We start from the raw sequence: 25,707 nt of genomic DNA on the forward strand, positions 1-25,707 counted from the left end.
TGCACTGATACCCTTAGAGTCTGTCTTAATCTTTAATATTTGGTGACAGGGTGTCATGTAGCCCTGGGTGACCTTGAATTCTCCTCATCCTCCTGGCCCCCATCCTAAGTGCTGGGATTACAGGCCTAAGCTACTGCACCCAGTTTATAAAGCGGTAGGATTGAACCTGGGGTTTCTTTATGCCTGGCAAACTCTACTGAGCTACATTCCAGCCCCCATATTTCTTATCTTTCAATTTCCAAACTACCCAAGTCTTTGCTTTCGGTGTCTTTTTTTTTTTTGGGTTTTTCAAGACAGGGTTTCTCTGTGTAGCTTTGAGCCTTTCCTGGAACTCACTCTGTAGCCCAGGCTGGCCTCAAACTCACAGTGATCCACCTGGCTCTGCCTCCGGAGTTCTGGGATTAAAGGCATGAGCCACCACCACCCAGCCTGGTGTCTGTCTTATAATCTCTCTAGAGTTGGTATTTATGACCTTGGAATAGTATCACTACTAAACTCAGATCAATTTATTCCTATTTCTAGGTCAAAGGAGACAACCCATCTTGGCCTTTCAAGTTTCTTGTTTAGTCTAGAGTTATTAAAGCAGACAATCCAAATTTTGTACTTAAAAATTATGAATACAAATCACTCAGTGAAATGTTTAGAAATGTAAAAATTGGCTTTTTAATGGTCTAAAAGTTATCAGCAAATATTTGACTTTGTTCTGCTTCTAAATGTAAACTATAAACGTGTGTGTGTGTGTGTGTGTGTGTGTGTGTGTGTTTATGCACGTGCGTGAGTGTGCACGCGCGCGTGCACGCATATCCTGGAATTGAATCTAAGGCCTGGAGTACCCTACCAGAGTTAATCCCCAGCCCCTAAACTCACCATGTAAATTCTGTCAGTATAGCTGCTTATTTTCATTACACACCAGAGATTTGTGACTTGGCAAGGTGCCCCACACCTAGTCCTAGCACTTGGGAGGTAGAGGCAGGAGAACCAAGGGGTCAGGGTCATCTAGACTATACCAGATCACCTCAAAAGCCAAAAGGAAATGAAAACCAACCAACCACAGTCTTAGGTATTTGTATCAAGTTTTAAAATGGCAATGCTTCCATTAAATGCGTATCACAGTTAGAATATTCTTGTTTACATTGCAAAGTTTATTTTTTCAGTACACCAAACAGGATGCAAGCACTGTCAGGACAAATATACAGAAATATGCAGATCAACATCAAACACTAATTTAGATCAAATGAAAGGAAATCTCTTTAATGTTATGACAACATACTCCCAAGAATCTCTTCTTCAGTTAGTTATACATTTCAATAAAATAAAGGGTAATGAATTAGTGGAAGTCAGCTGTGAAATCATAAAAATAAAACTCCGACTCTATTAATCCATGCCAGTTAAACACTGTAACTAAATTTCCAAGCACAGAGGAGATGAAGCAGTCAGTGACCCCTTTTGCTTAACCAGCCAAGAAGAATGGTTCCTACAACACAGCAGGCAGACTGATCTAGAACACAGTGTAATAAGTTCAGTCTCAAAGTGTGCTAAACGCTCATCATTAGTATGGCACGTTTGGTCCATGATGTAGTTTATAATGTCAAGACATATCACAATTTGTTACAGAAACACATAGATAACTTGTTTTTAAATATATATATATATTTTAAAAAGCCAGGTATACTTCCACATACAAAGAAAGGTCCTGGGGAGGAAGTTATAGGAAGTAGTCTGGGGTACGCCGGGTCACATGAGGCTCTCCACGACGAGGTGCTGGGTCAAACTGAAGACTTAAATGACAAAGAAAATGAGTCAGCAAGTGAGCCAGGAAGACACTGAACAGACAAAGCCCTCCTTTTTGTCTCCTGCTACTACTGCCTTCCACGTGGCTGGAATGACCCTGAGCACCTCACTACAGGTGATCAATCGCTTCACTGCACAGAGCTATGGGGAAAATTTAGACAACACGGTGGAAAAGACTCGTGACACTATTATCATTTGAAGGGCCTTAGGATCCTCTCCATCATGTTAAACCGGGGTGAGTGTACCTGTCTTCAGGCACAGCAAGCTTCCTCTGTGAAGTTTGCTGACTTACTTTAAAGAACATTGAATTTTATCAAGTGCTTTTTCTGTCTGTTAAAACCACCGGTTATTTACTTTTTCTGGTTCATTTTCATATTCTGAACCAACTCTGTGGTCTTGAGATCAGCCCCACTTGTATTTTTCTTCTCCAAGCAGTCCTGAAAGGATGTAACCATAGGCAGACACAGACTTCACAACTGTCAGGGGAGTATTTTACTTTCAATTTTTGTTGCTGTTGAGACAAGGTTTCATGTAGCCTAGAGTAGCCCCAAACTCACAGTAAGGCCTGGTCTCCCTGCCTCTACCTCGTAAGTGCTAGGATCTTAGGCAAGCATGTGTTAGCATGCACAGCAAATGTTTTATTTATGTACAATTTTTTTTTTTTTTGGTTTTTTGAAATAAGGTGTCCTGTATCCCAGATTAGCCTTGAACCTTGAATACTGGTATTCTAGATCTGCATCACCATGGCCAGTTTACATAGTGCTGGGCTTGAACCCAGGGCTTCATGTATGCTAGGTAAATAGGGAACTACGGGGCCCCATCCTCCAGTAGTACAAGTTTTATTACTTGAAACTTTTTTTTCTCGAGACAGGGTTTCCCTGTGTAGTTCTGTGGCTTTCCTGGAACTCACTTTGTAGACCAGGCTGGCCTCGAACTCACAGAGGTCTGCCTGTCTCTGCCTCCCAAGTGCTGGAATTAAAGGTGTGTGCCACCACCGCCCGGCTACTTTAAACTTTTTAAGATAAGTTTTAATTTTGTGCTATGAGTGCCAGTGCTCAAAGAGGGACCTTTTAGAACTGGAATTACAGATGGCTGTGAGCTGCCATGGAGATGCTGGGAATTAAACTTGCATCCTCTTAAGGGCAGCCTGTCCTCTTAACCACCAAACTATCTCCCCCATCCCCTGCAGTAGTTTCTGTTAGAGTAATGTGGGGGTAAGGAGAGGAATGCAAGTCTCTAATAGTCATAATGGACAGGTTTCTCTGTCTGGGTTCTTGTTAATTTGTTTTTCTGAGGGTATTTGTAGTCCTGGCTGTCCTGGAATTCACTACTTAAACCAGACTGGTCTAAAACTCTGCCTCCTGAGTGCTAGGATCAAATATGTGCATTACCACGCCTGGCTTAAGGTCTCTTAAGTTAAAAGGTTAAATGTTTTCCTATTACCTGTAAGCTCTTGGGAAAATGTCAATAAAGTGTAAATCATATTTTTCTGGGCTGGGCATGTAGCTCAATGGCACAGCAATGAACTGGCATGTATGAGGCCGTGGTTGCATGTACAGCACATCAAACGAAAACAATTCTCAAGTTAAATGTTTGGGGAAGAGGGTTTACACATATCATGTTCTATCATCTCAAACAGAACTCTTTAGTGTTTTTCATTCTAAACGATTTTTATTCATGTGAGCGTATGTGTATATGACTCAGTGTATGTGTACACATGTACACGTATCTATAGAGAAGAGGGTGCTGGACCCCTTGGAGCTGGAGTTACAGGTATTTGTGGGACCTGACCTCCAGTCCTCATGACTGTAGCAAGTGCCCTGAGCCGCTGAGCCATCTCTCCAGCCCCCAACTCTGTTGTTCAATAGTTACTTTCCCCTCTAAAAGTGACGACATACAATGACGATGTAATGTTACTTACAAAGAATATTTTAAAGTGTCATCTAATTCCATGATAGCAGCCTGGTTTCCACAGCGGTAGCAGTAATTGGGTGCACTAAAAATGGTAACCACATTCCGATCATGGCACCAGTTATAACCCTGCAACAGTAAGGAGGTCACTGTTTCATTACCAAGTTCAGTCTTGACTCAGAGCTCAGAACCTAAGGACTTCCGTGGCTATGTAGTCAAGTCACCTCTATGATCTAACAGGTTATGCACCTGCTCAGAATACTGTACAACTCTTAGGTCCCAGATTACTATTCTACTTCTTAGTAACCATGGAGCTTTTCTTAACCTATACTTAGGGTCCTGGCTTAGGGCTACACTGAACTTCTCAGACCAATATGGTAATCTCCCCATTTTCCCTCATAAACTCTGCCAAGTGCTATTTATTTATTGTGTGTGTGTGCGTGCATTTTTTGGTTTTCTTTTTTTCTTTTTTGAGAAAGAATCTTGCTATTTAGGTCATAGTGGTCTCAAATTTACAATTGCCCTAGCCTCCCAAGTGCTGAGACAGGACAGAAAGTACCTGGCTTCCAAAGTTTGCTATATCCATCTTGAAGGTAGCATTAGGCAAACCGCACTTGAGTAAGCTCTTCTGGAGAGCTGAGCCAATGCTCATCAGCAATGACTTTGATAATCTCTAAAGGTCACCTGCACCAGAACCTCTCACTCACCTCACAGGCTGTGTTTGGTAATTATCTATTTGGTTCACAGCATACTATTTTCATCCTTTAATTTGTGATGTTAAGTATGTTTTAGTTTTGTGTCAAATAATAACTGAAATTTGATTATCTTCTAATTTGGAGTCTCTGACTTTTAGGAAAGCAAAAGTCTTAGTCGTTACATTAAAAAAATATATCCAGTCACCATTGACATTTATGATTATACAATTATAATCAGGTTTTTTGTTTGTTTTGTTTTTGTTTTTGTTTTTTCGAGACAGGGTTTCTCTGTGTAGCTTTGTGCCTTTCCTGGGACTCACTTGGTAGCCCAGGCTGGCCTCGAATTCACAGCGATCCGCCTGGCTCTGCCTCCCGAGTGCTGGGATTAAAGGCGTGCGCCACCACCGCCTATAATCAGGTTTAATGTCGTTCTTATTCACGCTCCTACACCACTCCTTGCCTGTTCTGGGCTGGTGAAGTTTGTTTCCACCCTCTTAAAGGCATTCCTTGCTGGTTTAGAGGGACTATGCTCTCTTTTATCTCTTTAGTAGTGACAATACAACGGGAGCTGCTTGCAACTAAGTGACCAGTCACTATAAGCAGCAGTGGGACAGACTTCAACCTCCTGGATACAAAGCACTAAGGACACATCACTCTACAGTCTGCATCTCAAGCATGCATGGGATAACGCCATAACCATAAGGAACATTAGCTAAGTCTCTACTGAGGAGTCTCTCTCTGGAAGAGCAGATTGTGCCCTTAACTGCTGAACCACCAGCCTCTACACCAAGGGGACTTTATTTAAGAGTGTCTCCTTATATCTCCTAGGCTGGCCTGAAACTTATGACCCCCCTGCTTTGGCCTCCTAAATATTGGGAATGCAAGCACCCAACATGCCCAGATTTAGAAAGCTATTTCTTATAAAACAAAACTTTGGTCATTTCAAAACATCAAGAGCACATAAAATCTGAACAATTACTTGTAACCTGGACTGTTATATACACTACAAAAGTTAAACTTTGTTAGGTAGGAGTATACCAATGGAAACGTTCTGACTGAAATACTTATTACAATAGATAATGGCTTTAGCAAAATGTACCTGGAGATTTGGGGGTAAGGAGCATTTGTCAGGGCTGTTCAAACATGAGAAGAGAGTAAAGCGTGGGGGGGGGGGGAAGGAGGAGAGCAGATACATACGCTTAAGATACTTACACTTTAGGAATTTGAGCAAAGAATATAAAAAAAAAACTTGTGGTACTATTTTCACAACTTTTATGTCTCAATTTAAAAACTGAATGATAATTTTGCTCTGGGAAGGTAGCAGCTTCCTTACTTCCAAAAGTAAATTCAGATTCCTCCTTCATTTGGTAATGAGGATATATTTCCTACATCCCAAGTCATGAAGCCTTATTATAGATGCACACACCATGAGATTAAAGGTAATTCTGCAGGAAAAGTACATACTTCCATTACAAGCTGGTGAGCGCGAGACACCAGTGTGAGACCGTTGGCATGGTTAAATGTTTCAGAAATATCCTGTCCAAAGGTGTAGCCAGCACCACGTGGTGAAATACCCCATCCGCCACGGTCATCTGGATCTGACCATAAGAGATCACACATTGGGCCCTGGTCAAGGAGAACAGATATGCATTATGAATTATTAACAGTTATGCTTAGCCTTACCACATGTGATTATATTTTTTTTGTTAAAACCGCCAAATTTACCTCATGTGGAACTTCTTGTAAACGATCCAGGGCTCTTATATGATCCAGTGTATCTATGGATGGAGAGAGGCCACCATGGAGGCAGAATATCTGTTTATAAATTGAGAAGAAAATATATATATATTTTTATAGTTGCTAAATTAATGAAGAGTAAGTAGTGGTTGTAAATGTTAGCCCTGACAGCTCCCCTCCCAGCACCCTGCCCCTGCCGCCCAAAAAACAGAAAAAACTGAAAAACTTGTTAACTGCAGTGCAAAGCAGAGTCAGATCGCCAGCAGCAGCAGCCTCTGCAGTACCGGGGTACAGGGGCTTTCTTTCTTCACTTGTGGTCCTGGGGGTGTGGGGGCCTTCTGCATGCTCTACCACTGAGCAGTGCAGCCGCCTCACCCCACAGGCGTTTTATTCAGTGCTGTTGATAAATACGATCTTCACCCTCCTCACCAGTCACTGTCTTCTGCCCAGTACTCCTGATGTATAAAACCGTGTTTCTGTCAAACATCAGCATCCTACTGACTCCTGCCACTGATTACAATGGGTTTTTGGTTTTCCTGAGTACGTTACCACATTGGCAGGTTATTTTCTATACAGTCTGTCATCTTCAATTACTTTTAGTGTGTGTGTGTGTGTGTGTGTGTGTGTGTGTGTGTGTGTGTGTGTGTGATGTGTGTAGGGGCACATCTAATAGAGGGGAGGGACAACTTTGGGGAGTTTGTCTCTCCTTATGCTGTATTCACTCAATCATCTCTCCTGCACACCCCTCTTCCTGTTAACTGTATGCAGTATGCACACATATGCAGGTCTACATGTTAGTGGGTGCACACGTATGTGCAAGACCCAAGGTGGGTATTGCATGTCTTCCTTCATCACTCTCCATTACTGGGGCAGGTACTTGAAGCCAGAGTCTGCTTATTTGGCTAGGCAGCTGGCTCTGGGAATGCCATCACTGGGAGAGAGGTCACAGGTGGGCACCGTGCCCTCCCTGGGTGCTGGGATCTGAGCTCCAGTCTATGTGCTTGCAAAACAAGTACTTCATCTGTCTATAAATTAAGAAGAAAATGTTTACCCATTGGCCTCCCCGGTAGTCTGCAGTTCCTTTTACTATAGGCAGTGAACTGCTGGGACTTCTGACATAAACTGACAAGTGTGTTTAGAAACTTTTCTCAGGATTACCCTCTGAAGACTGAATCAAAGAGAATAATGAAAATTTTAGTGAACAGTTTCTTATTTATTGACTGACAGGGTCATGCTATGTATGTAGCCCAGGCTGGCTTAGAATTCATCAATTCTGCCTGAAACTCTTGGATGCTAGGGTTATAGGTCTACATGACTGTATCCAGCCCTTTCCCTAATGAAGCATAGTCAGTGTAAATTTAAAAAAAAAAAAACCATCATTATATATATAAATCTATCATATATGTAAGAAAATATATCTCCTAAGCTTGTCACCCCCTTCCAGGACTCTGACTCTGTATAGCTATTTGGTTTTCTACTGGACTTCTGAGGTGTTCATGTCTTCCACTTCATAAACGATGACCTGTCATATGGGGTATGTGTGCTGGCAAAGACCGAGGAGTCTGGGGAATGCTGGTTGGTGTGAGAAATACATTAGGAGCTGTACCAATGTGTATTCCACATTTCAAAATCAGACACACTATCACTACTATTAACACTATCTTTCTAAAATAGTTTGTTCATTACTTAAAGGCTAATAAAGACTTGCTTGAAAAATTTAAATTTTAATTAAAATTTAACACCTTACAAATTTAGGCTTTCATTAAAGTTAGCAAGTACAGGCCAAGGATTATCATTTTAATTATTGCAGTATCCAAAATCACGGCTGGGAAAATGTGGATTGTTATCAAATTTATTCAAACCAGCAAGCCAAAGAGTATCTATTACACCTTCAAGGGCACTGGGCTTTTATCATTTAAAACTGCAGGGTCTTACTGTATGTTTTTTTTTTTTTGTTTTTTTGTTTTTTGTTTTTTTTTTTTTGGTTTTTCGAGACAGGGTTTCTCTGCGTAGCTCTGCGCCTTTCCTGGAGCTCACTTGGTAGTCCAGGCTGGCCTCGAACTCACAGAGATCCGCCTGGCTCTGCCTCCCAAGTGCTGGGATTAAAGGCGTGCGCCACCATCACCCGGCTTACTGTATGTTTTATATATGGATTTGAATCAGCTCACCATGAAGCCTCTAAACACTGAAACAGGAAACCTGTATAATGTCTTACGTATGCCTCAATATGGTGGAAACAGAGTACCCTTTGATAAACAAGTTACACAATATGGTACTTGTACTTACAGTGGAAATACACAAGAATGAAGTTACTAATGAGAACCAGGAGACAGTGTAATATGGACACAATTTCCAAAAACATCTTGTGTTACTAATTCCTATTAAACCCAAAGACAGGCATTTATTTACACTAGCCTAACACTGGCACATATCTTCTTTGGCCAGAAGACTTCTAGGCCAGGGAAAGCAGGGCTTGGTGTCCCAGCAACTTGGAGCCTAAGGCAAGAGAATTACACTATCAAGCTATGCTGGGCTCGCTGAGTCTGAGCCTGGGCAGCTTAGTGAGACTGCCTCCAAAACACGCATATGCCCTCCCTACCCACCCCCAAAAAACCAGACTAACCAAAGCATGGGGATGTGGCTCAGTGGCAGGGCACTTGCCTAGCATTCACCAGACACTGGGCCCCCAGGTTCAACCCCCAGCACCATTTTAAACAAACAAACAGAGTCAGAAAGTTAAACATAACTTGTAAGTACAGATCCCGAGTTCCCAATAGTAAATATTTCCCCACGTTTAACCTCCTTCTGTAAGACACAGTTACACACATACACACCTGTCCATCTACTAAAGCTGTAAGTGGAAGATAATCAAAGAGATCTGTAAAGTATTTCCAGACGTTGGCATTTCCATACTTTCGTAGACATTCATCGTAAAAGCCGTACACTTGGGTGATCTGCCGGCTTTCATGATTTCCTCGCAATATTGTAATGCGCTCTGGATAGCGCACCTGGAAGAAAGGAAAAGAAACTTGTGGTACGGTCCTGTCTCACAGTATTCTGTTAGTTCTAACCTCAAATTCACTTCTTTCAATAGTTCTTCTGTCTATCTGTAAACTAACTTAAATTTAAGGACATAAATGAAACAAATGGATTTTATGCTTAGACTTGGGTCCCTATAGACACCCATCTCACTGTGAACATGTAAATTCTCTGAAATCCAAAACTCCCGGGCATTTGTTGAGTCTGGGCAGGAGGCACATGGAGGAAGTGGCTGGAGTAATCTTGTGTGGAACTTGATAAAGAAAGAAGTGCAAAGTCTAGAGCAATGAATAAAAATATTCTCTGTGGTGAGAAGTTTTTGCTATGATCTACAAGCAGGTAAATTAAGAACAGACTACAGAGGAGAGACACAGAGTTTAATGAGTTCGACTCTACTGATGAAGGAATTAACGAAGACTTTGGGAACAGAGGAACACAACACAGAACACAGAGGAGCTAAAGGAGATTTCATGTGGCAGAACAAGCAGGCGGGGGAAAGGGTGAGCTTCCCGAGGCTCAAGTGGGAAGCGCTGAGTGCAGGGCAGGGAGAACAGGAAGTCAAGAACAATGGACTTTTCATGGCATGAACAACAGCTTAATGATTCCACCTGAAGGGTAGTAAGTACTTAAATATAATTCCCGGAGTTCAGTTATGGATGACCCAAATGAGGTACACATTTATCTGAAGTGATGCTAGTTTAATGCACTTTATCTCTCTTTAAAAGATGTAAAGCCAACTATTATTTCAGCCAAACAGACCCGAAATTAAACAGAGGACACACGAAACACTAACATCCTTGCCTTTGGCCTGATTTGAAGCTACTCCTTTAATGCTTACTCATACCTTTAATGCTACAAGAAGAGTCACAGTCTCCACAGAATAATAACCTCTGTCTACGTAGTCACCCATGAATAGATAGTTTGTATCTGGTGATTTTCCACCAATTCTGAAGAGTTCCATAAGGTCATGGAATTGGCCATGCACATCTCCACAGACAGTAACAGGACAGCGAACCTCTTGTACATTTGATTCTTTTGTTAGAATTTCCTTAGCCTGTTGGAAAAGGAAAACCAACAATTAACAAGATTCAGTTACACATTTAACAGCATTTCTTACTTACTGAAGGAAAATCAGGAAAATCACTTGGAAGTATGCCTTATAAAAATAAAATAACCCAGCCGGGCAGTGGTGGTGCTCGCCTTTAATCCCAGCACTCGGGAGGCAGCGGCAGGCGGATCTCTGTGAGTTCGAGGCCAGCCTGGGCTACAGAGTGAGTTCCAGGACAGGCAGAGCTACACACCCCCACAAAGAGACCCCCCCACTAATGGCTACAAAAGCAAAGACCGGCAATGACACGTCTACAAGGACGCCGCCGACTCGGACTCGACGTTGTGCTGGCAGGAATCGAAATTAAAGTGTCTCACTTATCCATGCGACATTATTCTTTTGCTCAAAAGATTTATTTTTACTTTTATTTATTTGTGTCTGGAAACCAGAAGAGGCATCAGATCCCTTGGAGCTGGAGTTACAGGTAGTTGTGAGGTGCCAGACACGAGCACTGGGAACTGAACTCGGGTCCTCCGGAGGTACAGCAGGGGTTAACAGGCAAAAAAGTACAAAGTACTCAAATGCACATTAAGTCATGAATTGATATAACACAGCATACCAAACCAGATTGAGAGCAATAACCAACCACAAAACAACAACAACAACGGGCTGGAGAGATGGCTCAGAGGTTAAGGGCAGTGGCTGTTCTTCCAGAGGTCCTGAGTTCAATTCCCAGCAAAAACATGGTGGCTCACAACCATCTATAATAAGATCTGTGCCCTCTTCTGGCGGGCAGGCACACATGCAGAAAGAACACTTTATACATTATAAAAAAAAACCAACAAAAACAAAAAATCAACAACAAAAACAAAACTGCACTGGTATGTGCTATGATTTTGACAATACTATGCTTTAAGTCAAAGAAGCCAGAAACAAATGGTCATATGATGCATGACTTCACTTATCCTCATGTCCAGAAGAGACAGGTAGAAAGCAGACTAAGACTCCTAAGCATTCAGGACAGTGGAGGATCAGACAGACTCAGAAACAACAGCTGAGGGTAACAAAAGCTCCACTTTTGTGTGGGAGCCACATGTATGTGTTCCAGACTAGCCAGGTCTAAACAGCCAGCTCTAGCCAGCCATACGTACGCAGTAAGATTTATCTCAAAAAGCCCTAAACCAGTCGGGCAGTGGCGGCGCACACCTTTAATCCCATCACTCCAGAGGCAGAAGCAGGTGGATCTCTTTGAGTTCCAGGCCAGCCTGGTCTACAAGTTGAGTTCCAGGACAGCCAGGGCAGTTATACAGAGAAACCCTGTCTCGAAAAACCAACAAGCCATTCCTAAAAAAACCCCACACTAAACTAAACAAAAACCTGTGGTGATAGTGTCCCCCAATATATTGTGTACCTTAATGGGGTCAGAGAACAGAGCAGCCACTAGACAGACATAGAGGCCAGAAAATGGTGGCAAACACACCTTTAATCCTAGCATTCCAGAGGCAGAGATCCATCTGGATCTCTGTGAGTTCAAAGTCACACTAGAAACAGCCAGGCATGGTGACTCACGCCTTTAATTCCAGGAAGCGATGGCAGGAAGCAGAAAGGTATATAAGGCGAGAAAATCAGGAACTAGAGTCGGTTAAGCTTTTAGGTTTTTGAGAAGCTGTTCAGCTGAGATCCATTCGGATGAGGACACAGAGGCTTCCAGTCTGAGGAAACAGGATCAGCTGAGGAATTAGGGAGGTGAGGTAGCTGTGGCTTGTCTGCTTCTCTGATCTTCCAGCGTTCACCCCAGTACCTGGCTCCAGGTTTGTTTTTATTAATAAGAACTTTTAAGATTCCTGCTACAAAAACATTTATTTCCATAACGAATATGTAACTCACTACTTGCTCAGATTAATTTTCCCATGTTTCATGATGGCTTCTACTGACTTATGTTGCTGCTGCTGCTAGATAGAGTCATTACCGTCCTAATGACGTCATGGCCAACCTTATACTACAGGGATGACAGTGTCAGAGCTGTTCTAACATGATTAATGTGTTACTTATGTTTTGAAGTAATGCTGGTACAAAAATCAAATCTACTGTGTGACCAGATGTATAGAAAGTATAGCGCATGCAATTTCATATACACTGTGGCTGTAATATAAGTTACTGTTCATGTACTTTTTTTTGTTAGGGTATTCCTGTGGTACTTTAAAAAACTGTGTAAAACAGTATGCTGAATTCTGCCCACAGCAGCCTTGCATATCTGCATTTCTCATTCCTATGGTAAAATTGCCTAATGATGAACTTCTCAGAACATAACATAAGCATTCAAGCAATGGGCGACTATAGTCCATGGTAATTTTTAGTTGACACAATGCTAGGATTTTTAAAGTCGAGTCTAATACTTTCATGTTTTAAGTTCCTTTCCTGTATGTCTGTGTGTGTGTGTGTGTGTTGTGTTGCTAAAGACCTAACCCAGAGTCTCACACACACTAAAAAGTACTCAATCTACCAATGAGCCACACCCCAGCCAATATTTCTTAGTATCTCATTAAGCATGAACACACATTTAGGGTTAATTTGTTACTGTTTAGGTCTAGTTCGATACTCGCAAACTCTCCTGGATCTTCCATCCAGAGATGACACCATTTCTCTTCCTCCATAATCTACTCAGCGTGTGCCCAACAGAGCACCCACTCAATGTGCTCCAGAGCAGCCTTGGTTTTAGTGAGGAGACCCTTTCCTTGGTTAAATCCTACCTCAAAACAATGACCCACGTGGTCCAGGCTGGCCTAAACTTGATGGAGCTGGTTCTGCCTAACCTCTCCAAGTGTTCGGATTACCACCCCAGCTAGGAGACTTTGGAGGAGGGTTTTAGTAGCCTGCCTTTGCCAAGGAAGTGCTTTCCTTTTTAAAAGCATGTATTCCTATTCCTTTTGTCTGTGTGAGTGCATATGAACGTGTGTGTGTGCCTAGAGGCCTGCAGACATGGTCAGCTCCCGCAGAGCTAATGACAGGTGCCCATGACTCCGAGCCTGTAGCATGGATGCCACAATCTGAACGAACTCTGGCTCTCACAATTGGGAGCAGCCATCCCTCCAGCCCCAGGAAGCTCTTTCAAGTTACAGTGTAAGTACTCATCTGGCCGTGACCCCTGTTATCACCTACTGCCTTACTGATGTGATAAATAAATACCAGTAAATTTTCGGTTATTTTTGCATTCATAACGTAAGTTCTATTTGTTCAAAGTTTTAAAATTCAGATTGTTTTTTTTTTTCAGATGGGGGTCTCATGCAGCCAAAGTTAGCCTAAAATTTGCTATGTAACAGATGATCCTCCTGCCTCTACCTCCCAAACGCTTGGGTTATAAACATGTACCTCATGTTCTGTATTTATACAGTGTTGTAGACTGAACCCAGGGCTTTGTGCATGCTAGGCAAGCACTCTACCTACTGAGCTGCACTGCCAGTTCTGTATGTTTTCAGGAGCAAAAGCCTGACTCTTGGGGTCTGATGTGAAGCTCACTGGTAAAACAAGCGCTTAACGTGATCATGGTCCAAAGCATCCTTCAATCCTGGGGTTTTCAGTCATAGGAACAACCAACTCCTACTCCGTTTAAACCTCTACTGCTTTGGGCTTTCTGTTGTATTTGACAAACTAACCACTAGTTAACACTACACTATTGGAAAAGGGAACTTCTCTTCTAGACACTTACGAAAATAAGCATAGTCTGTCCAGACAATGGAACACTAATTTTTTTTTTTTTAGATTTATTTATTCTGTATACAGTGTTCTGTCTGCACGTATCCCTGCAGGCCAGAAGAGGGCGCCAGATCTCATTACAGATGGTTGTGAGTTGTGGTTGCTGGGAATTGAACTCAGGTCCTCTGGAAGAGCAGTTAGTGCTCTTAACTGCTGAGCCATCTCTCCAGCCCTGGAACACTAATTTTTAATAATAATAATAATAATTTTTAATTCGTGTTTGATATATGAGTGAAAAAGCCAAGTCACAAAACCACGTGATCATCTGTGTAATAAAAAAAAGCTTAAAAACAAAACCAAACCATTGCTGGATATGCTGCAAGGCGGCATCAGACCGGACAGGAACTAGAGTACTTTCTACAGCCAGAAAAAGCAGGCTGCTGTCAAACTGCTGCTGCCCACCACAGACTGCAGTGCTCACAGCTAGTCGGGCAGACAAAGCCCAAGCATTGGTGCATGCTAAGCACAGGAAGCAGCGTAGCAGAGTGCAGTAAGAATGAGAAAAGCAATCAACAGAGGCCTTTCAAGAGCTACCCACTCCTGCCACCCAACTAGAACGGCGGACTAGGAAGTGATTAGTAAGATCACTGCCAGCTACATTCCAACTCACTTTTAGCAGAGGACGACCTCACACTCCTTTCTGAGCCCCTTCCTCCACTTGCCCAGGGCTGCCTGGCTCACAGGGTTCCATTTTCTCTAAAGACTACTAACTCCACACTTCTCTCTAGCAACTCAGTATCCTACAGCAGTGATCCACAGTACTGACTTAGGAGGATCCTGACTGGAAAGACAAAACTGCAGTAAGACTAAAAACTGGGAGCTCGAGCCATGCCTCGGCGGGCTGAAGCACTTGCCTCCAAGCCTGATGATGATTCCATCCCCTGATCACACAGGGGAAGGAGAGAGCTGACCCCTGAAAGCTGTCCCCACCTCTACATGGCTGTCATGCTGTGGCTGTCATGTTGCGGCATGCACCTTCCACCCAATCAATCAAAGGGGGTTAACAGTTGAAAACCACTGTAAACCAAGTTACTGTACCCTCAGTCTGACCTAAGCCAGTTGGATACACCCAGCTGCCTCCCCTCTTGCTGGCCAAGGATCCAAAGAGCCCAGTTATTGAATATGCCAGACACGTGGTCTCCCACTGAGCCACATCCCTACCTCATCCTTTTATTTTGAAGTAGCTCTAAGCAGTGACAACTCTATTCCATCAGCAGTGATCTGTGTACAGTGCTCTAAATTTTTTAGGCTGATTCTGACTGGAGAGCTAGCCTCTTATTTCTGCAAGATTCTTTTCATTCAAATCTTCCAACAAAAGCTGCTGAGACAGGCCAGGGGCTCCCCGGGAGCTGCGGACAGTGGAGCCGATTCTTTCCCTCTACTGGCCTGTGATTAGTTAGAAAGAAAGGAAGCAAAGGCTCTCTTCCCAGGGTTAATGTACGCATGACCTAAGGTCTTCATACCTGCTGGATGAGGTATCCAGGGGCCTGCGTCTCTAAAGCATCAACTCCTGTCTTTCCCATGTATAAAGTAAAAACAACCGGTTTTGTTTTTTCTTCTTCCCCCAACTGAACTGCTCTGAGGGCTGATTCTTACTTGTGTAATAAAATATGTTCTCATTACCACACTAATGAAAGCACTTGTGAGGGTTAGTGCGCGTGCACACCGTTAACTGAGGGTTTATTCTAACTTAACAAGTCAGGTAGGCAGTCTTAGACTGATGCAGTTATTCCATCTAGTAAAAACACTGCAGAATTATAGTACAAACACCTGAGAATTATGCATGGACTCCTAACGTATGCACAAAAAGTCATCAGCAGTTCTAAGAATGTAATTCTCCAGTTTTTACTATGATGTAGCAACAGAAAGTTGATTACTTCTGAGACACAGATAAGACTAAATTTAAAGCTGTAGTGTAGACTGTGGTTTAAGACCACAGTTGGGGCCAGGTGGTGGTGGCGGCGGCGGCGGCGGCGGCGGCGGCGGCGGCGGCGGCGGCGCACGCCTTTAATCCCAGCACTCAGGAAGCATAGCCAGGCGGATCTCTTGAGTTTGACGTCAGCCTGGGCTACAGAGTAAGCTCTAGGACAGCCAACCAGACAATCCCTGTCTCCAAAAACCAAAAAGACCACAGTTGGTAGAGATATGACTTGGTAGCCAGAATTACTACTGCAAACACTATTCAATATGCCAGCCATTCACTGCCTTTTTCTACCATTTAAGAAATAGTCTTGGGTCTACTGCGTATTCAAGTCTGTCACACCCCCTCTGCCAACAGGTGGCCCACTGCCATAACATTACCGGAAGGCTATGATGTTTCCCCTCTACACATCTGCTACAGTGTACATCTCTACCTCTGGGCAAATTCACAGAAAGCAAAACGCGGAACAGGCAATCCCCAAAACAGTCTTATATGATGTTCTAACAGTCTACAGCAGCGCTAAAGAGATGGATCAGTGGGGACCTGGGTTCACTTCCCAACACCTACATGGTGATTCACAACCGTCTGTATCTCCAGTTCCAGGGGATCCAACGGCCTTTTGTGACCTCTACAGGGACTAGACATACATGTAGTACAGACATACATACAGGCACAATACTCATACACGTAAAAATAAAACCAATCTAAAAATCAATTTAAAAAATCCCACAAGGCTGCTAACATGGTAGCACACACCTGCTTTGCCCAGCACCCAGTAGGCTGAAGCAGCAGGATCTGGAGCTCTCAGCCAACCTTGGCTACACATCAAGACCAGCACAATCGAAAACTTCAAAGTTAATGTTAGCACAGTGCCTCTCTTTCTTCACCGTTAATAGGCTTAACTGCATGACTTAGCATTTCTTCTTTTGGGGGTTTGGTATTTATTAAAAGACAGGTTAGGTTCCAACTCATTATAGTTGAGAATAACCTTAAACTTCTGATCCTTCTGCCTCCAACATGAGGTGCTGGAGACTGAACCCAGGGCCAGGTGCATGCTGGGTAAACACTCTACCAATTCAGCTTTGGCCCAACCCTCCCCTCCTTTAAAACAAGGAAATTAACTCTTTGAGTTAAACATCATCAACTGTCTACATGCCAAGCAAGGGTAAGCTCTGAAGGCATACTAAGAATAAAATCATACTCATTAAAAAGCAAGTTATGGCTATGTACACAGACCAAGATAAATGTAAAATGTTTTAGGATGTTAAACCTCTGGTCCTGCTTTAATGTAAACAAAATACCACAAATACTCCTCCATTCCATATGGACAGAGACCAAGGCTTAAATTATCACATACAAATACATTTATAGCAAGGCATGGATGTACATGCCCACATTCTGCCTCCCAAGTGCTAGGACTAAAAGTGTGAACCACCATGTCCGGCTCATTGGACACAATTTTAACACATGTATTTCCATATCCATGGTTAACATTAGGCCTTCAACAACATGGTTTGAATGTCGGTTACTAGGGAGGGCCAGTGGGTAACAGATGGGTAAAATTTGATGACCTGAGTTCTAGTCCTGGGACCCACACGGTTCTCCGACTCCCCCAAACACTTACTGTGGTACACATTCAAGTGCATACACACTATATAAGTACTCCCGTGTGTGTGTGTGTGTGTGTGTGTGTGTGTGTGTGTGTGTGTACAGTTACTACAGTATTTTTGGATGAGCCAGGTGAGTGTGGAAGCCAGAGATTGACATCAGGTGTTCTCTATGTTAGTTTCTCAGACAAGGACTCTCAGAACCCGGAGCCCTCCTATCAGGCTAGACTGGCTAGCCAGACAAGCCCCTAAGAGTCTATCTCCAGCTCCCCGTGTCTGGCTTTTTACATGGGTGTTGGGGGGTCCAAACTCAGGTCCTCATGACAAGTACTTTGCCCACTGAACCATCTCCCAGTGTTATCAGTATTCTGTGAGCAATTCAAATACACATTTTTACTACGCGTCTGTCAATCATGTGACAAAACATGTTTTTATCATGATTAATGACAAATGATGTCACTTCTTTAAAGCCTGTGAATGGTCAATGCACAACTGTTATCAAGTTCACAAACCACAACTGTGTTTTTCAAGTTCAGCTATGCTCACCACGTAGCCACCAGCACTGAAGTGTGCCTCGGGCAAACGTGAGAGCTGTTACATCACCAACATTCACTCTGCAACACGTGACCTGTCTCCCAGCAATTAAGACACTTCATAGAACTAGACATTCAACAGCCAGCGAAGGCTGGGGAACTCAAGCACAACGAATGGCCTAGGTGCGGAGTCCTAGAGCCCATGCAAAGCTGGACCTGCAGTGCATCTCCTGAGAGCAGCAGGCTCCTGCAGCAGGATGGGAGGCGGATTCCCCAAAGCTGCGGGGCCTAACCCGGTATAAACAAGGCTGAGCTAAGGACTACACTTGGGATTGTACTGTGACCTCCACAAGCATGTGGCTTATGCACACCTGCCCACACTCACACACTTGAACATGCATACATACAGACGTACATGCAAACATGCAGATTTCAAAAGTGAACAATGATGACACCGAGGGGGGGGGGGAAGAAAAATAAAAAGAAAAGAAAGTAGCTAGAAATAAAATTCAACTACTGGAATAGGTTCCTGCCACCACTGGCGACTCTAAATGCACAGCTGGGAACTTAGCAACATGAATAAGCTGACTGAGATCACTTAAAAAAGCAGATGCACGTCAGGGATGATGAAGGTGGTTATGAGGATGAAGCCATCCCAGCTGCCACACTGAAGGACTGAAAGGCAGGCACCGGTCAAGAGCCTCCCTTCTCCCTCTTCCCCCGCCCTCACTGCCTTCCTCTCTCTCCTCTCCCTTGGACAGGGAGCCTAAGCCAACATTCAACTCTTGATCCTCAACCGTCCTGACTTTACCTCAAGTGCAGATTTTACACGTATGAGTGCTTTGTGTCCCTACCTGGGGACTCTGACAGGCCAAGGCTAACAAAGTGACTTGAGGGCTCTGGGTGAGTGCAGCAAAGGAGGGTTCTTGTGGTGATCTTTTGAACAAATCAAATTTGCCTGAAGATCAGAGGACAGAACTAGCCACTAGATTAAACATAGAGGCCAGGCAGTGGTGGAGCACACCTTTAATAATAGCATTCTGGAGGCAGAGTCTGGGTGTCTGTGAGTTCAAGTCCACACTGGGGTACACAAGATTAACCCAGTCTAAAAGAGAAACAGCCAGACAGTGGTTAAACACACCTTAATCCCAGCACTAGGAAGGTTGAGACAGGAAGTGATATGGCTGGGCAGAGAAAGGAATACAAGGCGGGAGGAGACAGGAACTCTCTCTCTCAGGCTGAGGAGTTGGTGAGGTAAGAGTTGTTGGCTGTGATTTGCTCTGCTTCTCTGATCTTTCAGCTTTCACCCTGATATCTAACTCTGGGTTTTTATTATAAGACCAATTAGGATTTGTGCAACAGGTTCTAAATACCAGGCCCTTTTGGACTCTGCCCTACATCTCTCTTCTATGTTGACTAGTCCTAATTTATCTTTTCCAGTTATAGCAAAAAAAAAAAAAAAAAAAAAAATTATAATTGTGACTGTTAACAACTTTTAGGGAGTTCTCAGAATCCTTCCGGTATATTACTGAATGTTACAGCTTGTATCAAAAGTGGAGAGTGTTCTAAGTAATTTTACTAAACTTAAAAAAAAAAAAAAAAACTTGTGTTTTTATTTGTGTGTGGGGGTGGGGGGTATGTGCATGTGAATGCAGGTGCCTAGGAGGCCAGAAGAGGGCGTCAGAGCCTTCCTTTGCAACTACAGTTACAGTTAGCGGCTGCTGTGAGCCACCATATTTGAGTCTTACACACACACACACACAGACACACACACACACACACACACACACACAGCCCCTACATCCAAATAAATTTGTAGAATATAAAAAAACAAGGATGAGAGATTATTATAAATTACAAAAGATACAAACCAAGTCCAACCTCGAGCTTTCCCTTCCTAGAAAGTGAGCAATCTATATTTACAGACCTCCTTCCTAGGGTTAGTATGACCGCCAACACCAACAGACTTGAAAAGTAATGTTAGGGAAAGGTAACATTTGATCGCTAATAACAATGCAAGAAAAAAAAGGGTGTTTTCATATAAGTTACTTGAAACAATTTTTTTTCAAGATTTGTTACTTTATGTTTATGGGTGTTTTGCCTGCATGTCTATGCACCACGTGTGCCTGGTACCCAGAAAAGGGCACTGGATCCCCTGGGACCGGAGCTACAGTTATAAGTTGACATGTGGGTTTTGGGAATAAACCCTGGTCTCTGCAAGAGCAGTCAGTGCTCTTAACCGTTGAGCCATCTCTCCAGCCCTCATTTAAGTTACTTTCAACTACCTAGACTAGGTTTATATTTCATTACACTTACTTAAGAATGTAAAAGAAAATCAATTCAAAACAACTAAAATTTCCTCAACAGAGACGTGAATTTCTTGTGATTCTAACATCATTCTCTTTCTGGTATTTGGTTTCATTTACCAAGCCCATCAGACTGTCTCAATGATGGGCAATCTAGTCTGTTGGATCCCTGGTACTACAAAACCAACCCAAAACAAACGACAAAAACTAAGGGAAGATTTAAACAAAAGTTACACACTGCATATAAAACTATTCAATGAAAACAAATTTTTTTTATAATGTAAATACTGTTATCTACTTAGATATATTTTACACATCACAAACAAAGTCAAGCAATCACCTGATTTTACAAAGTCCACTTTCTAGTCACTGGTCTGTGCTGGTCTCATGTGAATTTCTTCACCTGCCAGTTTAAGGACAGTGGCTTAGATGGGCTGGAAAATGCTGATCTGCTCAGTCAGCACACTGGAGCTTAACTTCACAGTCCGCGGTGACCATGTCATTCTTTGGTACAGTCAGAAACATTTTCTACATCCCTGCAGTTCAGATCCTGTTCAAATAAAACTTTGAACTAAATTTACCACAGGGCACAGTGTCTCACACTGTCCTCTCTGTGCTCAGGGAGGCAGAAGCAGGTGGAGTCCCCAAAGTCTGAGGTCAACCACAGCAAGTTTCAGGCCAGCCAGAGCTACGTAGAGAGACCCTGACCCCAGGAAAAAAACCGAAGTAAAATGAATATACCAGTTACATCTTTTTGTTTGTCTTTTTTGTTTCTTGAGACGGTTTCACTATGTAGCCACTCAGGGGTTTTAGCACTTAAAACCACCTTGGTTTTTTTGGTTGGGAGACAGGGTTGGTTTCATGTAGCCTGGCTGTCTCGGAACTCATTACAGAGACCAAGCTGACCTCTGCCTCCAGAGTGCTGGAATTAAAGGTGTGAGCACCACACCCAGTTAAAACCACTTTTATTTTTGTTTAGAGTTGTATGCAGAGTAACCAATTATCTCAATTCACATAGTCTATGTCCACGAGGATCTAACCCTTGGTGACACAATTCGGCCTCACAAGTCAAGTGTATGCTCTTTCCCATTGTAGACTTAAATCTTCAATGTCTGCTTATGTCAAGGCTTTGAAGCCAAGCCATGAAACAGAACCATCAATTCAATAGAGAATTTACATGGACTTCTTATGGTTTTGGTTGTGAGCCTAGCCTTTAACGGCGGGGCCACTTCTCCAGCCCCACTACAACTTCCACGTATTTCTACACTCGCCTCAGGTTTTCTGATTAAGGATTAACACAGGAAGCAGCTCCCCCCTCCCCCCTCCCCACTATCATCCCAAACATTCTTCAGTTATAAAATAAAGCTTAACGGGTCAAAAATATTTTTTTTTTACTCTTCCCAAGACGAGAGTTAAATATAGTTCTAGTCACAGAACGTTCTGGACAGAGCAGAGCAGCTCCCCGGCACGCCATCTTTAAAAGTGCTGTGCACACTGCCGTCCAGAAGCAGAATGTGTGCCCACAGCAGAGTCCAGTTAGCGTCACAGCCTGGACTGCTACCCTAGGTGAGCACGGTGACTCTGTCGTCTCAGAGACACAGCGGCAGAAATGAACTTCAGGGGCAGACGTGTGTCTTCTGTGCTCCCCACTGGCCGCTATTCACCCACGGACACTAGGAGGAGTCTTACCACCGCCGCCCCAGTACAGGCCTCTACGGGCTTACAGGACCACTCTGGTCTCGACTTCAGCTGCTTCAGTTTCAGACAAGCTGAATTCGGACAGGAATTTAATTTCTAGGGGAAAACAGCTTACAATGTCACTTTCTACAAAACATCTAAAATGCACGTCATTAAAATACTTGATGGGCTAAGCATGGTGGTGCACACCTTTATTCCCAGCACCCAGGAGGCAGGGGCAGGCAGAGTTTGAGGTCAGCCTGGTCTACATAAGAGTCCCAGGGCAGCAGGACTACATACTGAGACCCGTTCTTTATAAAAACATTAACTTTTAGTCCGAGAAATTGCTCAGCAGGTAAAGGTGTGTGATGCTCAAACCTGAGACTCCAATTTGATCCCCAGAACTCATATAAAGTGTAAGGAGAGGCCCTTCTCTACAAAGTTGTTCTCTGACAAACCCCCACCCCGCCATGGGCACTCACAAACACATCATACATACACACATACAGGAAAAGGAAATTAAAAACGACAAGCCTAAAAAACTAGCCCAAGGAATTAAACACAGGTGATCTGTATAATGTTTGACTTCTGTTACATCCTTCCTACATTATTGCATTCTTGCTCTGGAAGGGTAGAGTATTCACGAGACCAACTGGGAAGTAAAGCTGCTTAGTTTACAACATTGCTGTAAAACCCGCTAATTTGTGTGCTGAAGATAAAGAGAAACACACCAAGTTTTGGTTAGGGCCACTAGACACAAAATCTCCTTTGAAGTACGATCACCAGACGCCTCATTAACATATATATTATCACATCTTTCCCAAAGCCAGGGGAGCGACACCTGAAAGGAGATGAAAAACTTAGGTATCCTCTCCCACTCTCTTGGCGTTCCCTGAGCGCTCTCCTCCTGTCAGGAGTCTGAGGACTGTCTGAGGAGCCTCTTGATAGCTTTCATCCACAAGATTGTTAAGTGTCATCCCTGCCTCAGATAAGGCATGAGAAGTGCAGGAACCGGAAGCCAGCAAGCTGTGGAGCAGGGATGAATTCTGATAGGCTGAACTTAAAACGGGATGGCCAGATGGCTCAGCAGGTAAGAACCTGGACTGTTTTTACAGAGGACCTGAATGCGGTGAGTTCCCAGGACACCATCAGGCAGCTCACCACCAGCCAGATCCAGGGGCTCTGACGCCTCTGGCTTCCTCAGGCATCAGCACTTAGCACACAGACATATAATTAAAAATTAATAAATATTTAAACCTATTACAAAATGGGAACTGGAAACGAACACACGCACATGCGCGCGCGCACACACACACACACACACACACACACACACACACACCGCAGAGATGCTGGAAGAGGGCTGTGAAGTCAACTATTTTTCCCACTGGCAACTCCATCCTGTGGGTCAGAGGACCAAGTGATGGGTGACACTCTGTGAATGAGCGCAGATATGCAAAGGAAACCCACTGGCTCACAGCCTAAGGTGTCAGCTTAAATACACGGATGGGGCTACGAACTGGTAATCCAATTTATTGAGACGCCGAAGTTAAAAAAGGAAAAAAAAAAAAAATCTTTTTTAACAGATCCAGAAAGCTTCCTGAAAATTTAAGACTCAAGCGTGATACTTCCCGGCAGCGGGACAACCTTCTGCAAGGACGTACCCTAAAATTATCAGAACGTCATAGGCACACACTGGACTGACTCAGCCGGCTCTTGGTTTGCACCTCCAGTTTTGGATGTCTCGATTACAAAAAGGCCGACTGACTCAGCCAATTTCCAAACTGGACAGTTCAGTGATGCTCGAGCTTGAGAGAGATCATCTAAAGGGTTAATTTTGAGGACTTATGAAATTACAGGTTATCACACAAGAAAAATAAAATTTCACTGAGGCTAGAGGCAAACAGTTTCACTGGCGGAAACACCATTTTCTTCACAGTTGTATTTGAAGAAAGAAAGTCTCTTGTGCTAAGTAGTTATTCTATATAGAAAGGCCTTGGACCACACCGAACTCCTGAAAAACACACCATGGGCTATTACTTCCCACCCTTAAGTGGAGAGTGCTTACAAGACAGACAGACAAAATCCTTTGGTAGTATCCCGGCTTCTAAGAAAAATATAGATTACAGCTTGAAATAACTCTTTCGTGGGCCTTTTTAACAGGAAAATACAGGGAAGGAATTTAGTCCGTAATATAAAGGGGGAATGAAAAAATAAGACTTTAAAAATCCCAGCGGTTAATACATCAATGGATGCGGATTTCTGAAAGGTAAGAAAACACGATCAAGGAGCGTTTACCCAAATCAATCCATCACCTGCACGCTACCGGGGATTGGGAGGGGAGGGGGAGGCGGACACAGGCGGTAAAAATGGAAGTAACTTTCTGTCATGGGGCGCCTTATAAACAGGACACCTCCCAGTCATCTTGGTGCCAGGAAACCCGGTTTCCAAACTCAACACCTGCTGCCTTCTTCCTGAAAAAGAAACCATCCCTCTCCCGAGAGCCGCTCAGCACCCAGACCAGCCACCACCGCCACCGCCACCACCGCCACCGCCGCCGCCACCACCACCACCTGCCTCCACCCAAGCCGGCCGGGGCTGGATTCAGGTCCGCCTGCCATCACGCCCCCTAGCCTGCAAACAAAAGCTTTCGTGCACCCCGTGGGGTGCGACGGGAGCCCCCCAGCCCCACCCCCGCACCCCGGTTCACCCGCGAACAATCCCACGCTAACCAAGTCTCCGTGTTAACGACTTTCAGGAGAGTTGTCCGTGGATTTGGGGGGCGGGAGGGGGGGGGGATCTGCAGCTGCCTGCTCTCCGGGGGGAGGGGTGGTCCCCGCACCCGCTCCCCCTCCTCCAGGCGCCCGGGGGGGGGGGGGCCTCGGTCTCCTCCTCCGTCTCCTCCTCCTCCGCCGCCGCGGCGGGGCCGCCTACCTTCTCGCACAGCGTCCGCACTTGGTTCTCGTTCAGCTGCTTACACTCGTTCAGCTGCTCCACCCACTGGTCCAGCTCCTTGGTGAACGCCTTGTCGTCCATGGCGGCGTGCCGCGCGTCCCCGCCGCCGCCGCCGCCGCCTCCCCCGCCGCCGGCCCCCGGCGGGACCACCGAGCCGCCGCGGAGCGCGCAGCCCGCGCCCCGCCCAAGCCCAGCGGGCAGCTGCGGGCCGCGGCCTCCTCCGGGAGCTCCCGCCCCGCCCGGCCCGGCCCGGGCCACGCGCCCCGGGGCGCGGCGAAGGGCTCTCGGCTCGGAGCGCGGAGCGCGGCGCGGCTCCGGGGAGGCTCCGGCCCGACGGCACCCGCCCGCTGCCCGCAGGCCTCTCCGCGCTCTGGCCCGGGCTCTCTCGCTCTGTCTCTTCCCTCCCTCCGGGTTTCCGTCATCGCCCCGGCATTTCCGCCGGGGGAAACAAGACGGGGGGGGGGGGGCGGTGCGGCGCCGCCGCCGGGCTGGGCGCGCGAGGAGACGGGCAGCGCCCTCGCGCGGCTCGGCGGAGAAACGGTTCCGAGGGCTCCACCCCCCGCCCCCTCTCTCGGGGGCGGGGCCAGCCAGCATCCTTCCCGCTCCCGCCCTCTGGGAATCCCGGCCTCGCCTCCTGGGACCCCCTTCTCTGCACTTGGAATTGGGAAGCTTCTTGGGCTTTTTCCTCAACATTTCAATGCACTCCAAGAACAGGCGCTAGATAGTGATTGAGT

General features: G+C 44.8%; 1 protein-coding gene across 1 annotated transcript; it reads right to left on the reverse strand.

The window, feature by feature from the left end:
- Nucleotides 1–1,121: 1,121 nt before the first annotated feature.
- Nucleotides 1,122–25,384, reverse strand: Ppp2cb (protein phosphatase 2 catalytic subunit beta). The gene is made up of 7 exons (XM_006973979.4): nt 24,953–25,384; nt 10,018–10,227; nt 8,969–9,142; nt 6,123–6,212; nt 5,862–6,023; nt 3,713–3,831; nt 1,122–1,778 (listed from the first exon to the last, which is right to left on the reverse strand). Exons 1-7 carry the CDS (start codon nt 25,052–25,054, stop codon nt 1,706–1,708), a joined length of 930 nt encoding a protein of 309 aa, XP_006974041.3. The 5' UTR covers nt 25,055–25,384; the 3' UTR covers nt 1,122–1,705.
- Between the last annotated feature and the right edge of the window lie 323 nt (nt 25,385–25,707).

This window comes from Peromyscus maniculatus, chromosome 17, assembly GCF_049852395.1.
Source record: "Peromyscus maniculatus bairdii isolate BWxNUB_F1_BW_parent chromosome 17, HU_Pman_BW_mat_3.1, whole genome shotgun sequence".
Lineage (NCBI taxonomy): Eukaryota > Metazoa > Chordata > Mammalia > Rodentia > Cricetidae > Peromyscus > Peromyscus maniculatus.

Bases quoted from the DNA above. Each gene is read 5' to 3' on its own strand.
- Ppp2cb (XM_006973979.4), bottom strand. From the start codon at position 25,054: ATGGACGACAAGGCGTTCACCAAGGAGCTGGACCAGTGGGTGGAGCAG. The intron at 9,143-10,017 runs GTATGAGTAAGC...CCTTTCTTCCAG, and splicing joins CTCTTCTTGTAGCATTAAAG to GTGCGCTATCCAGAGCGCAT. The intron at 3,832-5,861 runs GTATGTACTTTT...TTACTGTTGCAG, and splicing joins CTCACCAGCTTGTAATGGAA to GGTTATAACTGGTGCCATGA.